Source organism: Anopheles gambiae, chromosome 2, assembly GCF_943734735.2.
Source record: "Anopheles gambiae chromosome 2, idAnoGambNW_F1_1, whole genome shotgun sequence".
Lineage (NCBI taxonomy): Eukaryota > Metazoa > Arthropoda > Insecta > Diptera > Culicidae > Anopheles > Anopheles gambiae.
Window position 1 is genome coordinate 110,063,147 of NC_064601.1, and position 17,546 is coordinate 110,080,692.

A 17,546-nucleotide genomic window follows, 5' to 3' on the forward strand; every position below is an offset into this window, starting at 1 on the left:
AGCGTGCTAGTCTTATGAAATGAGAAAAGTTAGGTTGTTCTTTTACTATTCAAAGACTGCCGAAGATCTTAACTCAGTCACCCTCTCCCACTTTAAACGACCCTCATGAAAGCAGAGTTCTGTGGCAAACCCTTTAATCCTCTTTTTTTTTCCTCCAGCCCGCCAAACCATCTGCCAGCACTAGTCAATTGATAATCGCTTCTCACCAGGAATACTCGGGTCCGAGGATAATTACTAATTAATTTTTAATTAACATACAACTCAGCACAAATCCAGCGGGCTGTAAAGATCAGTCAAGCTTGGTCATAGTCTAGGTTTTTTTTCTTCTTCTCTCGCTCTCCGCAATCAAAACTGACCCAACCCGGCAGTGCAGTATTGAATGGATAGGTTCCTGCTAGTACATATCTCACCGGACCCATCTCCGGTCCATTTCTTGACGTCATGCTTTTGAACACTTAACATCGTTTTTCTTCGCACACTTGACTGTGCACTAACCCTCCAACAGGAAGGAAAGGAGTGTACAAAAGGGATAGAGAGAAACAGAGAGAAAGAAGGATACTGGGTACTAGTATCACGCAACACAACTCAGAAGAATGATCGTTCACTTCGTTCCGCTTGCTTAGCGGTAAAGAGGAAATCAGCGTTTTAATCGCTAATTGAAATCCGGCCATGTTGTACCTCCTCCCCGGCCATTCTTTTTGGCAAATGTCGACGGGTTAATGCCGGTGTCTGGTACACAATGGGAAAAATCATTGGTAAAAAATAAGATCAAACACTTTTTTGAACTCTGTAATAGTGAATTGGATTGAACACCATTAAATCGTGTTTCGCAATTCAGTACAATTAACCCATAATAAGGCCATTTAACGATTCCGACTTGATTTTTTATATGAAGCATGACGGGAGGAGTATTAAGTGTTTGACGATGTCCACGGTCAACAGGAACTCCTTTGACTGTTTGTACGTTTTTGGGAGCAGGACCTTGGATGATTTTTGTCTTGTCTCATTAGAGCATCAATGGAAGAAATAGAATACGTTTCGACACGATTCAAAATGTTGTTGGTTATTCAACAATATGAATAATCCGAAAGATAGCTCTTTTAAATTATTTGTTATCTATCTTTTTCCAGTAGTAAGCAAGTGGTAAAGTTATTTTGGTAGTTTTTTCTATCTTAATTTTAATTTAATTTAATTTTTTGTATAATTAGTAAATAATATATTTTTTGTTAAATTGAAAGACAAAACTTTGACCAAAGGCCAGAATTCTCGACAATTATTGTGAGGTATATAACCGTACCATTTTAAAACTTCATAACTGCAATAACAGCTGGTAAAGTTCGGTCCATTATTTACTGATCCATTTTAGTCTTTGGTTGTGGATAAAATACATTTTTTGAAGCAGTTTAATAATCTATTATCTCTCTCTCTCTCTCTCTCTCTCTCTCTCTCTCTCTCTCTCTCTCTTGTTGGCCTGTTCACGATAGAGCACGTCGATGTGACATGGCATGGTCAACAATCATTCTCCAGAATGCTCGGTCCCTGGCTGCAACCTCCCTTCCATGCGGATACCCGATCTCCGACAGGTCTCGCTTCATCTGATCCAGCCATCGAGTTTGCTGTGCCACATGACGAACAGGGAATCGCTGTCGAACACCTTTTTGGTGGGGCATTAGTCCGGCATCCTCATGACATGCCCCAGTCAACGTATCCTGCCAGCTTTTGCCACCGTCAAACTTGTGCTTTCAACATTACAAAATGTGAACAATTGCTAATGTATGGCATGCTTGAAAGATAAAATTGAGTTTGCACGATGATTTGCAATGTCAAAGAACTATTAAATTGATGTTCTAACCGAAAAATGTACCACAGAACGGAATTGTCTTTAAACAATAATCAAAATCCGATATGGCGGAACGTAACTGATAATTGAGTGATGAAAACTAAAACCCAGCTGCTGATTGTTCCACTGTCATAGGGTGACAATTTCAGTTTGCTGGCTTTAAACGATGTAAAATTTGAAAAGGACACAAAGCAGAAATTTACACTTGTATCCTATGTCCTTACCGTACGAGCTGTCGGAACAATTAGCTTGCTCACTGTTAAACAGCAGTGTTTGCCACTTCCATTCACTCCATTGCTTCGCTATTGTGCAGCAAGACATTCGACTTGCTTTTTGAAAATTGAACGATCAATACCTAACACAGCTTCGTAGGGGGAAGGTTGGAAGCACCTTGATGCCGCAGATTGCGTGGCCCGACGGCTTCTTGAAAATTGCGCACCTCAAGTTAAGAAACCATCGTCCTCACCGGAGACAAAAAAAAAACGCCGTAGTCCCCTCTCCATTTTACAGCAAGTAAATCCTTCTTCTCTGCAGACAAGCACTTTCTACAGCTTCCTGAGAGCCGCATCTAAATCCAAACCGCCCTTTAAACCGCCCTCTATTCCACCGAATATCTCGCAAACGGTACACCCGGGACACATTGGGTGGAGGATTGTGTATGTATGTGTGTGTGTGTAATTGCGCCGTGCACGCGGAGCTTTCTGGTTTCGGCTTGCAAATGTTAGGAATGGCACGAAATGGAATGGAATGGCACGGCATGGAATGGAATGAGTACGCAAAAGCATTCCGGCCTTGACTCGGCCGCGTTTGGTCGGTTGGTATCGTTTGCGACCGTACCGTGCCCACTCTCCGCCCACATCCCCCTGCCGCGCGAGTGTGGGAAGTAAGTTCCGGCAGGGTTCCAACGCGACTCGGTGGCTCGAAAGGAAAATCATGCCCGTGCGTCCGGGTGGTGCCTTCTGATGAAAAATTCAAAATATTCTAGCCCGAACTTTCTGCTGCTGCTGCTGATGTGCTGCTGCTGCTGCTGCTGCTGTTATGTTCCAGCTGCTTTTCGCGCTCCATTGCACAATGAAATAAGATTGTTTTTTTGTGTGTGTTCTGTTGTTAGCTTGGATGACCCGGCCCGGAACGGTGTGTACGAAGGGCGAGAGAATGTAACCTGCAACCTGAGAACGTAACGGGCAAATTGGGACTTCAAACGCAGGTGTGCGTGTGTGAGTGCGTTTTTCCACTGAAGTGAGGTGATTTAAAAGAGCATAGGGAGAAGAGGATGTGCTTGAGGCAGGATAACATTTCACAAACAAAATGAGGTGAGCAAAAATGGAAACAATCTGTTCGCGTTTCGTAGAATGGAGTTATCGTTTGAAGGGCAGCGGTATGAACAATGCATTTGTTAAGAATATTTACAAAGGTAAGACTAGCCAGAGCCAGTTTGGTTTAGAACATTTGATTAATAATTGTTTTAAAATAATCACTACAGTCCAATATCCTTTTTAAAGTAATTTACACGGAGCAAACGATCTGATTAGAAGCAACAAATTGAGCTGTTAATTTGGACCATTTTCTTTAAAAAAACATATTATGGGAAACAGGCAAATGCTCTCCAGTTGCTAATGATTGCTATCAGCACCAGGGAGATATTTAATAAACCCCTTATTGTTGCCACTGAGCTGCACAGAATGAACCACTCAACATCTCCTTCAGTAAGTGTGTGTGTGTGTTGATTTCTTATTTAATTTAAACAAATTAACCCATCAATTACAGCTCCATTTCACTCTCTCTCTCTCTCTCTCTCTCTCTCTCTCTCTCTCTCTCTCTGCATGGCTGAAATTTGAAATAAAACTCGGCACGATGAAAGCTTTCAAACCTTCTGTGAGCAAGCTCTTGGCTTGCTCGCTTGTTGATTTATTCCTCGTGGAATTAGTAGAACAAACTGGCCAGGCTGCTGGCTGCATCGACTTATGACCTGCTCGACCTACAGCGCCAAGGGAAATTCCGTTTGCAGCCAACCTATCAACGGCCCAACGGCCAAACACACATTCTTACATCTAACCAGCCATTATCTTCTCGCTGTACACTGCACTTCACTGCTGCGCTGCGCCCTGCTAGCGTCTGTTGCCCGCTTTAAGAAATATGTCTGACCATTTAAGTACTCTTACACCCAACACTCTCTCTCTCTCTCTCTCTCTCAGTCTCTCTCTGTCTCTCTTTTTACATGAAAGATCGTGCTGCCGCTTTCATCCCGTTTCGCTCACTATATCATCATCTGGAAAATACGTCCGAAAGGAAAATATGTTTCCCTCCGGGCTGTAAATGGCATTTTATGTTTTATGTTTAAACATTGCTGAGGTTAAATTGTTTCTGCGGTTCAACCCCTCCCCTCTGTACTGCTGTGTACCTAACCAGCTGGACCCCTTTCCACCCCCCCCCCTCCTCCCTCATCCTAGTGTGGGTGTGCTTTTGGGTGGATTTTAACCAAACTTCCAACCATTATGGCGGTGCCGAGTGTGCGCTCGATTAGCGAACCGGGGTGCGGGTGTGAGCGAACCACTGGCCGCTCGAGAAGTTGGTTGACCTGCACGCGTTGGCAACTGCACTGCTCTCGGTATTCCCATACCACCCGCGTTTCGGGCCGCGTAGGCACTTTTGTTCAGGGCCAGCCCTTCCCGAAAATGTGCAAAGGCCATTTTTACCGTGCTACCGTGGGCCGTATTTCGTTACCTTTACGTTCGAGCGATGCTGGGCGCTTAATTTTTGCGCTCGGCGGCTCGGCCGTGAATGTCTGCCCAGCATGTCGCAGAGCGGCCGGGACATTCTGGGGGGTGTGTGTAAGGGTGGTTGGCATTTTTTCCCAACCCCCCCTCCCGGAAATGATGATACACTTTCCCTCGGAGGGAAACATGTTACCACATAAAATATGATTTTAATAAGCTTCTAGTTCCACTGGTTTCCCCGTCTGCGCTTGCTGGGCCGGGCACATAACCACGATGAACCACGCTCGGCTTTGCTGAACCGCGGATGACTTCTGGCTTGCTGATTCCACTTTCTCCCGTACACAACACACCTCCCCCGCTTTTTTGCTTTTGCTCGTACTTTAGTGCTGTTTCTCGGTTGGGGTTTTTTTCCTTCAGTTTTATTCCTGCCACCGTTTTACTAAATATATGTGTGTGTGCGTGTGTTGCTCTATCAAACCAGCCGGAGATTCAGACATTCTTCGCTCGGCGGGCGGCATCATCGGTCGCTCATCCCACCTTTACCCACCACCACAGTGCAGGCAGACGGTGGAATTTATTGAAAATCTTCCCTCGCCTAAAGAATGGGCAGCGGCAGACCGCGTGGTTGCGTTGCGAGCGGCCAAATAACTCACCGTTGTGTAATTTGCTCGTGCCGCTGCGCTTGGTTTTGCTTGATTTACTTACTATGCCGGCTATTAGCGGCACGAGACTTAGTGGTTAAACGTGCTGAATTGATTTTTCCATTGGCCCTTTGCTAGTGAGGTTTTTGCCAACGGAGCTGACAAATTGTTGGGGGCAAATGGGGCATGCTGCGGAAATGTGTGGTGAAGTTATTTGGCTGTATCTTTTATAGCTCAAAAATCAATTTGTGACGTTTTTGCAGCTGGTTTGCAATTTTTTTTGTTGATCATAATTTTATGTATTGATTCATCAACAAATCAACGAGCTAAAACATGCAAGAATTTGTAAAAGTACGTATTGCCCTACAACAGCCTTGATTGACTGTTGAAGGTAGGTGATGTTACAATTCAATATATATTTCTAGTCATTTTGGCAAAATTATCTAATTATTTTAGAAGCGTTTTCATTAATAAGTTTCTAGACCAAAGCAGAAAATAGTTTTTACTTATATTAAATGTTTGTAATAAATCAAAACCCCAAAATCAATAGCTTTTGAACTAAACTGGTTCATCTATTTTCCTACAAGGCTTCGAATTTGCATACCTTTAGGCGTTTAGCAGCACCAAGCGACGAACCTTGTTTAACAACACCATATTTCGTTAAAAAAGCACTGTAAACGAAAAGTGCCAAAAAGGAGAAAAAAGGATAAATGTCCCTTGCCCTTTGAAAAACAGATTCTTTCCCCATACATAACTCCACAAAAAACACACACACACACACACACCTAACGTGAGCGTCTCCAGTGAAGTGTGTTGAAGCAAATAACCGCTACTTTAAAACCCTTGTACCCGAAACCCCACCGCACTTCCGGTCACATGGAGCCGGTCCCGGAAGCCGCTTCTACCCGAGCCCCGAGCCACAGAGCCCAGCCAACCCTTGAAGAACTTTACGAGGATAATTATCGTTGTTTTGCTTGCACCGTTCCTCTTCCCCTTTTCGCAACCATCACTCATTCCCACACCGCCTCACGTACGTTTCCGTCCGGACCGGGGTTCCGCTTATCGCACTGGAAGTGGATACACTTTAAACAACTTGGGTACCTCCCCCCCACCCCCCACCGTCTCCGTAGTCGCCATGTCGCCAGGTTTCGGAAGAATTACCGAATCCTTCCCAGGGCGCCACAGCATATGGCCCACGATTACGTACTGCATCCGTATTCCGTTCCCGGCCCGATAAACGACCCACCCCGCACACATACACAAGCCGAAACACGGGGGCCCCCTTTATGGTTGTTGGTGCTTGTTGCTCTCTTAAAGAACAGTGTCTCTCTCTCTCTCTCTCCCCCAGCATCAAGCCTGGAACATGCGGAAGCTGCCGGAAGCGCCGACAAAAGCGACGGCGCACGTTGCGGGGAAAGCTGGGGCGGGAAATGAAAAGAGAAGGGAGAGGAAAAACAGAAAACTTCTTGACGCGCGCTGGGCTTCAAGTGGCTGCCATCCACTTCCACACCGTGAGCGAGCGCGTACTCCCCGTATAAGAGGCCGTTTCCATAAGAGTGATTTAGAGATAAGGCACGAGTCAAAAATTATTAGGATAAATATTTTGCTCCTTTTGCAGCTCTCTCGTTCTCTCCGTTTATGTGTGTGTGTCTGTGTGTACGAGAGAGTGGTTGTTTAACGGGGCACCATTTTTAGTGTGGTGCCAGCGCTGCTAATCACTCCCAAAAGGCGAGCCCCGTAGCGGGGATGGGGAACATTGTGCCGTTTCAAAAAAAGGACGACGCTTTTAGGGGCATCCATGGTGCCAGCACATTAACCCCCCCCCCCCCCCCCCTTCCCCCTTTAGCCTCCTTCCCATCCCTCTCCCCTTTTATAGATAGCGACGAGCGACGTGGATTAAACAGAAATTATCATTTAACGGCATTTAGGGGACCCATTATTTAGGAAACGGGACACGTACCATCGCACAAAGGTTCTTCGCCTGATGGCTTTCTTTCTTAAAGGTTCGGTGTTTGCAGTAGTAGTGTAGTGGCACTCTACAGTAGTGTCTAGTGCAAGTTGTTCGTGCTTTCGAAGGATGTGATGGAATTGTGCTTTGTTTGAGGATGATTCGAGCCTGCGGGACGAAGGAGTCGAACGCAGTGATGATGTCATTCGATCGGAGGAGCTACGGTAGGCAAAGTAGGTCATTCTAGCCTCTATTCAACTGTCAAGCGGAAGTGTTGGGTCGCTAAATGATGCCCTCCTTGTCCCGGTTGATGGAATCATTATTAGGCGGCTCAAGCAAAACGGGTTTTGTGTGGAGGTTTTGCAGAAGAGTAGATTCTCAAGGTAGGTGTATGCGTGTCATACAAAATTTACACATTAGTGTACACCGTACGGACACCCGTAGCCATCCTTGAAGTGAAGCAATCCATAAGACGACAAGCTTCTCACCTTGCGCATTGGAAGAAACAAAGGGAAGCTGTAGCATTTTCGTTAAACAAGCTATGGACGCACTGTTCTCCTGGGGTCAATTTTACCTCCTCGGAAAGGATAATAAATTGCGCCGTCCGACCGGGATGCGAGACCGAGCTGTGTGAGCGTTATTTGCAGCTCCACTGTGACCAGCACTATTGCGCACCACAGGTTAGCATCGAGTCTGGTGTGTTTTTCCGCTGTATGCCGGCTTTGATTGAAAGCCCAACCCAGGCCAAACTTATATATCCAACCGACCGTGCCGACATCGATGATGAACTGGACCAAAACTTTTTGTCGTGCCCCTTCACCCGTTCACCGCACACACCACAGCCCCAAAAATAAAAGTTAATCCGGAAGCAAGGCCCTCCGTAAGAAGAAGAACCGTACTCTGCATATTCTCCCAAACTTGGGATTGTCTTCATGGTCACGGGGTAAAGTTGAGCGGTAAATTAGTGAACCAGGTCACAAAACAGTCTACTCTCTCTCTCTCTCACACACACACACACACACACACACACACAGACACCCAATGAGTCAAATACAGTGATCGGAAAAGTTGAGCTAATTTATTCCAGCTTCAAATCAACTTTCTCGGGGGTGGTCTGTTTTCGGGAAGAAAAAGAACCCTCGCCCAGCCCCAGCCGGAACGGATAGAATGTTTCCATCAGCCGGGCAGAGACGGGCGGATAATAAGTGGATCGCATGGTGGTGACCAGCACAAGCATGGGAAGAAAACACAGCAAAAACAGGACACTCCATTTAAGGTGGCACCTTAAAGGGACAAACTTTGTCAACAACAGCCAGAAAAGGGAAGCTGCAGGATTGATTTGAATAATTAAATCATGGTGGCTGTAATAAATACCATCGGTTGGGCCTTCACTGTGTCTGTTGCAAATGGCTGTGTGTGTGTGTATGGGTGTGTGCGTCTTGCTGTTGCTTCAAACAAGACCTCCAAGACCTTCCTGACGGTGCCATCACCGCGGCCGGACCGCTTGCTGTGAGTTTTGCCTTTGAATATGAATCATTGATTAGTGTGGGTTTAAGATGCGGTCGCGTAAGGCCGTGTGCCGACCGCGTGCATGAGCCGATCGACGATGAAAGTTCACCATGGCCGCGAAAGGCGAAGACGGTGACAGTAAGACGGAGCAAGGGCCGGCAGAGATAATTTAATTGCCCCATGCGTACGTCTACGGGAAAGGGATAATAGGAACGGTCGTCGGAAGATGAAGTTTTGGGTGCGCGCGCGTTCGGCAACCCCGTAATGCGATTTACGGTCCTCCCGGGAAGCTGGGGACGGCCGGTTGCGTGCGGTTTGGTTTAATAATTTACTTAAGAAATAGCCGAGTAGCACATGTGTGTCTATGTGTGTGTGTGTGTGAGTGTATCTAATATCTTGCTGCTAAAGGAGTTTTGTTTGAAGGGTTAAGATGTTAATGGCAATTTGAAGCATACTTAAGAATGGTTTTCCTCCGTTCGTTCGCTCTGATGGCATGAGACGTGATGAACTGTTGAAATTTGGCGTAATGTTTGCATATGTCTGTTGCCTGGGTTCTTGCACACTACCGTGGACAAGCTAAGTCCGGTTCTACTTTGTACCACTATCCATATGGTTTGATTCAATCGCAACCGCTTGTATTGGCCAAATGCTTTTAGGTTCTTCTCAAATTGCTTGCAGAAAAGAGATAAACCACAAATGCTGTCGTCAAAAAGAAAAATCGTTCGAATCTCGTACTTTGTGGCTTATTAGAGCATTACATTTTGGAGAGGTTTAAAGCTTTTTAACAACCACATGATACTAGAAGTAAGTTCTTTGTGGTTTGTTAACATAATCTGCATGACTGCATTTTGAACCTTTAAGGATTGTTAAGGACTAGTAAAGTACTGAATAGAACTTTAAAGCTTTCCAAGACATGTTTTCATTAAAGGAAGGTTTTGTTGTTGTTGTTGTTGTTAAATCCCGTATTTTCAGAATCAGAAGAAAAGGGAAAAAGTGAAATACCTCCAATATTTTTTAAATATGTCATACGAATTATTTACTCTTAGCAAGTTAATAACGAGCAAATCTAAATGCATAACAAATACCTCTCTGTACGAATAAAATCTCGCATAACGCTCTGTCAATGTCAATTGCATCCGTGATACATTTGTACAAAAGTCGCTATTCTTTATGAATTTGACGAAGAATTCATTCAAGTAATTGCCTAGAACTTAAAGCTCTTAAAATAAAGGTAAGGTTCATCAAAGTAAGATTCGCTAAATAAACAAATCTATACGGATCTCTCATTGCTGATCATATTTCCAGATGGTAAAAAAACACATCTGATCACTTAACGATGGCACAATGAAATGGTCTCGAAGCTTGAGGTATTACTCCAATACAAGATCTCCGTGAGATATTCCTTTGCTATAATTAGACGGCTTGGCTTGACTCTATATCACCTGTCAGTACATCAGTACAATTGCAATCAATTTCATCTGGGTCACTAAGCACTCAGCATCCTTTTTTGAGGCAACCTTACGCTCCACAATACTGCACTACGACCTACCTGTATGCGTTCGCTGGTGCGCCTTCAGATGGGAGCTTTTCGTGTAGACCTTTTTGCAGCCGAGAAATTGACACTTGTGTATCCTTCGTTTCGCGTCCGGACTGTGGTCCTGCTGTCGGTGGTGATGTTTCGAGCTCGGTTGTGCTGTTGTGCAAGAGCGGGAGAGAACGAAACAAACGATCGTAAGCTTCGCCGATATGTTGGGTAATTGCATGAACCTACCTGACGCGTTCGGTGAGGCAGATGAGTTACGCTGCGCGATGGCCGCATGCAGCCCGGGGCTGACCTGTATCACGCGCGTCACGCCCGTCACCACATTCTTGCCGTTCGCACCGGCCACCCCCGCCGTCAGCCGGACCACGTGCGGGCCCGCCGATACGCGCAATATCTGCCCGCCCTGACGATCGAGCAGCGCAATTTCGCCCGCCGGTTCCTTCTTGATCGAGGTGAGCCCGTTCGAGCCGGCTAAACTGCTGCCATTGGTGGTGGTGGTGGTGGTGGTGGTGGTGGTGGGGTTGGCCGTCGCCGTGCTGGAGGTGTTCGAGTTGTCCTTGCTGAGGTGTGACTCCGGTGAGGAGGGGGGCGTCAGTGTCGGTAGCAGATCGTTGCTGCTCGTCGTTCGCGCGACAAGCCGCAGCTCGATCGCCTGCCGATGGTGACCGTGATGAAGACTGGTGTGGTGATTGCTGCTGCTGCCACTGCCACTACTGCTGTGATGATGATGGTGATGGTGGTTACTGCTACTATTATTACTACTACTGCTGCTGTTACTACTGCTGCTGCTACTCCGGTTCGCTAGTTCCGTGGTGGGATTGATGCGGTTGCTGTACTTGTCGCTACGCTCGTCCTGGCTGTCCGACTCGGGATCATCGTCCGGGTCGTCGATCGGTTCCTTCTTCACCATGACGGCGCAGCTGAGTAGGCTGGCGCCACCGACCTGCCAGCCGTTCGTCGCTCCGTTCGAGCCGGGTGGCCCGTCGGACGAGAAGCAGGAGGACGAGGAGGAGGAGGATGACGATTCGGACCGCGAATCGGACGCCCGGTCGTTCAGGTTGAGCTCGTCGAAGCAGTACGGTTCGACCTCGACCTTCCACGAGCCGGATAGGGGCCCGGGTGCGGCGAACAGGTCCCAGGGTGTGTCGGTCGGCAGCTTCTTGTATTTCTGCAGCTTCGGCTCATCCTTCAGGTATCGTTCCATTTCGTAGCATGTCTACAGGAGAAATAAATGGGAAAAATTGCATATTAAAATGTGAAAATTACGTGGCGAAAAGTTTGAACAAAAAACTGTCAAACTCATGCTCTATGGACACACGTTACACAGGCACCGTTACCTCCGTTGCTAGGGTTGCCATCGTTAGAGGAGGATTCAAAAATCATTCGCACGGGCACGAAGCCGCCTTTGATGGAACACGGGCAACGACATGCAGCAACATGGCAGCAGTAAATGAAAATACTTTCGCAAACAAAACTTTACTCATCATGCATCGTACCGAAACACAGTAGGGGGAAAGCTCTCCACGTGAGCGATGTTTGACGCTCAGCAGCAGTTTCAGCATTCCAAATGCAACAAGAATGCAACACAGGAAGAGTCGGGCAGGGGGGGTTGGAGAGCTATCATTTTCCCATATCATTGCAATGTGTTTGAAAATTGAAACCACTCGCTTCTGCTTCTTTTCCTTCCATTGTGATTTGTGAGCAACTTTTCGGAAGCGGTGCGTTGTGCAAAATAAAAATAAACATTATCGTTGCCGGCGTGGCGTGGTGCTTTTCTCATTTGCTCTCTTTCACACACACACTGTTTGAGGGAAATTCCCAAACTCCTCCTTGGGAAACTTCCAGCACCGCGCCATGATGTTTCATCATCCCCACATCCAGCTCCGAATGGAATTCCCGGGAAATCGTCTAGTTTTTACTCTGGCTCGAATAGAATGATAAACTTTTCCGATTTTCATCACATCTTTCAAGCAGCTCAAGTGTTTCCTGTTTTGAGCGGGCAATGTCTTCGCCTCGAAATACGAGCAGCTTACCGGAGCAGGGAGCAAGGGGGGGTGCAGTGTAATAAATAGAGCCTTCGCGCTTTTTTTTGTCGCTATCAATGAAGTACAACACAAATTGGGGAAAGAGAGAACGAGAAAACAAAAAGACAATCCACGACAGACAAATCAAATGGGAAAAACAAGCGAAACCGGAGAAGATATCGCGCGTGTCAACTGTAATGGATATATTTATTCATCTTCCGTTCATGGGGTGAGAAATTACAGTGAGGTGAGTTTCGGCGTTTCCTCCCTCCGCCCTTCGATGTGGAGAAAAAAAGTCACTAAAGCTTAAAATGTTTTCCACCACCGTAACGCGCTGGACAGTTGCGGAAAGATTGCAAGAGTCGCATAATACGCAACAGGCATTATGCGGAGGTTTTGTTTTGTTGTTTTTTTTTTTTGTTGCGGGCGGGAATTCGCTTACAATGAAGCAACGAACAGCGATTAAGAAACTTTCAAATAAAAACAATATGAAAATAATAATAATGCTCACAATTTGGATACCGGCAGCGAGGTTGTAACGCAATGCGGCTCGAAATGAAACCGTCCCACAGCACACACAGCACACACACAAAAAGGATGGATCAGTGAAAAGTGCTGCAAGCGAAACAACATCATTCCACGGGCCGCAGAACGCAGATCAAGCCGGTACCACCGGCCAGCTATGTGTGGATGGATTTAACAAGCGGGAAGGAAACAAGGTGGAAAATCAACCAAACAAGCTCGGCTAACAGGCACGCAACAGCCGCACGGCACAGGAGAAAGGAGCAAGGTAAGGCACGCACCGTACAGTACAGCAGTAACAGCAGCAGAGGGAAATCTGTAAACTTCTTAATTACGAAATACTTTTTACTAAAGCATGCCCAAGCGTCCTTACGCTTTTTTAAGCGGGCCGGGAGAGGGGTGACCTGTCGTCTGGGTGGGGGAATTTTCGCGCAAACATTTCCATGTCAAGTTTGGCGTTCGTGGCACGGCCTCAGAAAAAGGAAAAACGCGCACGCATATTCACGCGAAATGCGGGCGGCCTTGAGGGAGCTTATTTCTTCTTCTTCTGCTTCTGCTTCTTCTTCTTCTTCTTCTTCTTCTTCTGCTTATTCTTATTCTTTTCTCTCTCTCTATCTCTCTCTCTTCTGTATCTTTTTTACCTTCTCATTTTTTTGGTCCAACTCAGTCGAACCAACCGTCGGAAGTTGAACAATAAAACTTTGACTCACGCAAAAATTCATCCACTGGATCCTGGTCACGTCACCAGAAAAGGAGATTCCATGGTGGAGATGCCTCACGCTCACTCACTCATTCTTTCTCCCATCAGCTGACTCCATTTTCGCACCGCACCCGCTTGCACCCAAAAGTGTGCACAGGGAATTATGTATATTTAAATTTATTTAATGGGAAAATTTACGTTTAATAAAATCTACCCGTGCTTACAGCGCACCTCATCCCTCCCTTGCACCTTTTTGAAAAGGCGTGCCAGAATGTTCCACTGGTTGACAGTTGACATTTTTCGCGCGAAAGGAATCTTACCGGCGGAAGATTTGTTCCCGCTCGCACGCTGCAAATGACGAGATCGTTAAGGAGTGTGAAAATTATTCACCGCGCCAAAGGTGAGCACAAGGTGCAGACACAACGGGCAGAAGAAGAAGAAGAAGATGAAGAAAAAACCAACGCTCCACCCGGCAGCCACAGCAGTTAGGGGTAAGCTGGGCTCGGCTTTTACGTGCTATTTAGCATGGGGATTATTTGAGGTTGAATGCGTTTGATTTAAATTCTTTTGTTTCATTTTGGGTTTTAAGCATGGGAAAGGCGAACGGGTGGGGCCGGATGCCGGATGTTTTGGCTTGTCTATTAATTTGGAAACATTCCGTATTGTTGGGAAGCGAGGATCGAGGAAAAGGCGGCAACATACGTTTTTGAGGGCGTTGTACATAGAAACGTTTAGATTGGGATTTAGGGGGTTTTGAGTCTAGTTTTGGATAAGGAAGTGATTTGGGTGAAAAATTTTGAGATATACGTATGATTTCAAGGAAACAAAATGTGTGTTTTTATATTCATTACTAGAAAAAGCGCCTAAAAGATTGCAATTTGAATAGAGCACTATGATTTAATAGACCAGTTTTTGTTGAACTATAATGATTTTATGGACAAAAACTCCGAAAATCTTTTCCATCCAAATAAAACCATCCTCTAAACCTCCCATTAATGGACTCTTTTCAGCCACAAACACACGTAAATTATCTGTTTGCCAAGCGAAGCACTCCAGTAATCAGTCGATTGTAAGCGTAAGCCAATCAAAAAAGGGGAGATGATTTAACACACGACTACCAGCCAACACCGATGACAGTTATTTATTATTTATCGAAATCGCTTTTCCCGTGCTTCGTCTCCTGCTGGGTGGGACGGCAACAAGAGCAACAGCAGCAACAACAAAAAAAGGCATCCCCAAACCATCCTACCTTACGATGACGGAAAGGCCTATTAAGAATCTTCGCCACCGTTTTTTTTTGGATCCTCTCGTTCGACTTCCCGGCTCTTACGTACGCGTCCTTTTACGGCGAGCCGTTGAAATCTTACCACCTCCCAACCGTGTTCGCTTTCGACGAGCAGCAAGCAGCAACAAGAGGCACCGTTGAAGTCGTTTTGGTTTCGGTTTGTCACCCTCCCTTTTTTCTCCTGAAATAAGCCAATAAATCCCCGTTGCTTCCCGTCTCCCGTGCTGTGGTCCACCGGCCACATTATGAAAACGCGAACGGTCCGCGAAGGGTAAGGGGAAGGAATTATACCTTTCCCTACCGGGCGGCAGCGGAGCTATTGGAAATGTCATCACAAGCCGGAAGCTGCGAACGGAACGATAAGCCTCGCCAGCGCCCGTACCTGGCAGCGAAAGAGGAAAATTCTTAATCCCGGTCGACTACTAATCGAGCCTTTTCAGACATTCCTACAGACCGTGCCTGGGTCCGTGCCGTCCTTGCTTGCTGCACGCTTTTCCGGCACACAAACACTTAACAGATTGACTTATTTATAAACCATTTGGCGATGGGGGGGAGGGAACTGACCTGATACTTTCCTTTCCATTTGTTCGCCCTTCCCGTTACGGAAGAAATATGACGGAACCGACCGTAGAATGGCGAAGCGTGAACAGGTGGATTATTTGCCGGAGTCGCCCGGCTATCCCGGCTAATGGGTTGTCGTGGCGTGGAAAATTACGATGATTTTGCACAATACTTGTGCGCCCACTGTACCGAGCTCGTCGTCGGTCAGCTTTTCAGACACGCACACACACACACACACACAGAACACACCGCCACACGCACGCGTGAGTGAAAAGTGAGCCACGGCTTAGTAATTTAGGGTAAATGATGTCTGAAATTTGATTTATGCCCCTGTCTTCTCGCTCTCCCTCCCTCTCTTTTTCTCAACAAAGGGCTTCATTTTGGGTTGGTGTGCAAGGGCCTGGAAAAGTAAGCGTGCGCATTATGGGAAAAAGCGACCGATCGTTAGCCGATCGCTGGTGATTTATCGGAAAATCCTGACGCCAGCGTACCGTGACGCGCGTATGTCATTCATTATTTATTAGGTACCTCACTAAACACCTTTCCACTTCCGCGATTAGCGGTGCTGGTGAAAATTGGAATCCCCCGGCGAGAACCGTGCCCCCACTTCCCCCCTTTCGGGCAATTGCAGGTGGCCGAGAGGCGTAATTGATTCATTGTGATGACAGTTTGAAAAATGCTGACGATATTTATTAGTGCCAGGTTTTTGTCGCTCGCTTTCCGCGGGGTCAATTGCGTCCCCCCGGGGGTAAAACTAATGGCTTTTAAGGATTTGTTTAGTGCTTTAGCAATGAGCGAGAAACGTGGTAATCCAATACAATGCAAATGATGATGCTATTTAGTATTTGTTCAAAATCCAATCAAACGCCATACGCGTAACATAGCTTTTAGCATCCCAAAATCGTGTACCTTTCCTTGCTCATTGTGCTTCCTGCCCACCAATTTACAGCATTACAATTTGTGGCGGGACTGTTAGCAGTTTTCCCTGTACTCAAGCTCCCAGCAACGGCGTTATGCTTCATGTATAAACGCTTTAGCGCACCCGCTCCGCAGGCTAGCGTAACGCTTTCAATTCAGCTAATCGAGTGGCTGTCAGGCATTTTTATTACATTACCATCAGTGGCGCAAAGGGTGTATCCTTTTCCAGCGCAAAAAAAAAAAACGTGTGTGTGTGTGTGCTTGCGCAAAGTGGCAAACACATGACTCTTTGCTCGGCACGAGGATGAAGAATTCCAAACGCCACTACCTCCTGACGTCGTGTCGATAGAGCGGTGGCCCCCTAAGGCTAAGAACTTCATTTGTGTATTGAGTGTATGGGGTGAACTGTCAAATTTTGTCACAAACACAGACACACCGACATACACACACTCACATCTTACCTCGAGCACGGTATGGAAGGACTTTCTTTGCGCTCAAACAAGACAAACAGTGTAGACGGGGATGAGGTGGCCACCTTCCAGCAAAAAGGGGGTAATGTGTTTTTCATCGTAAAATTTATGATTCAATTTGATGATGGATTTAAAAGCACAATTTATGCAGGGATGGAAGGGTGGTTCTTTTTACCCAAAAATAGCTTCACCAACAGAGCAGAGCGGTGATGGAGTTGCCACGATGCCACACACCACTTACGGCAATCAATTAGTTTAATTGTAAATTTTCGGTCGATTTGTGGGAAAAGTTTTTTGATAGCACAGCGAGACAATGTGTAGCGTGCTTTTGCAACTCCCAGTGCCCAAAGGATAAAGGATTGGAAGTGAGCGTGTGCGTGTAAAAGATGAGTTTTAGCATGCGCGTGATTTGTGGAGTATTAAAAACGGGGTTAAGTGCACTTTTTAGTGCGGTTAATTTACCCCTTAAGTAAAGATTTCAGTTGTGAGATTTTGTTTGAGAAGCGATAAAAGGAGATAACTTCTGCTTAGAGCGTAATCTGGTTAGTTGCCGATGATTAAGAAAGTTTTGTTGATGGTTCAATATTTGACCTGTTTTAACGCAAGGGACAAAGCAACGGTTTATTTACGGTATTGCTACAACGCGCCTGAATGTATGCAATATAATAAAAATTAATGGTAATTGTGTTTAAAATGTACGTTTACATACACTAAAAAAATAGAAACATAATTTATCAAAAGTCTACAAAAGTCTACGTTGAAATGTGTCCACAACCCAATAGAAATATGAAAATTAATTCTTGGCTCGATATGATGCGCCTAAAAGTATACAATTTGTAAAACAAAATCACTCTTTCCAGAAAAAATG

General features: G+C 45.9%; 1 protein-coding gene across 7 annotated transcripts in view; it reads right to left on the reverse strand.

The window, feature by feature from the left end:
- The window catches only part of LOC1270064 (Krueppel-like factor luna), a 282,587-nt gene that overhangs the window by 19,435 nt on the left and 245,606 nt on the right, over window positions 1-17,546 (reverse strand). For all 7 annotated transcript variants that reach the window (XM_061642494.1, XM_061642495.1, XM_061642493.1 and 4 more), the window contains exons 3-4: window positions 10,427-11,414; window positions 10,205-10,348 (exon numbers count right to left, since the gene is read on the reverse strand). In XM_061642494.1, the coding sequence (XP_061498478.1) occupies window positions 10,205-10,348; window positions 10,427-11,414 (1,132 nt within the window). The remainder of the gene's footprint in view (window positions 1-10,204; window positions 10,349-10,426; window positions 11,415-17,546) is intronic.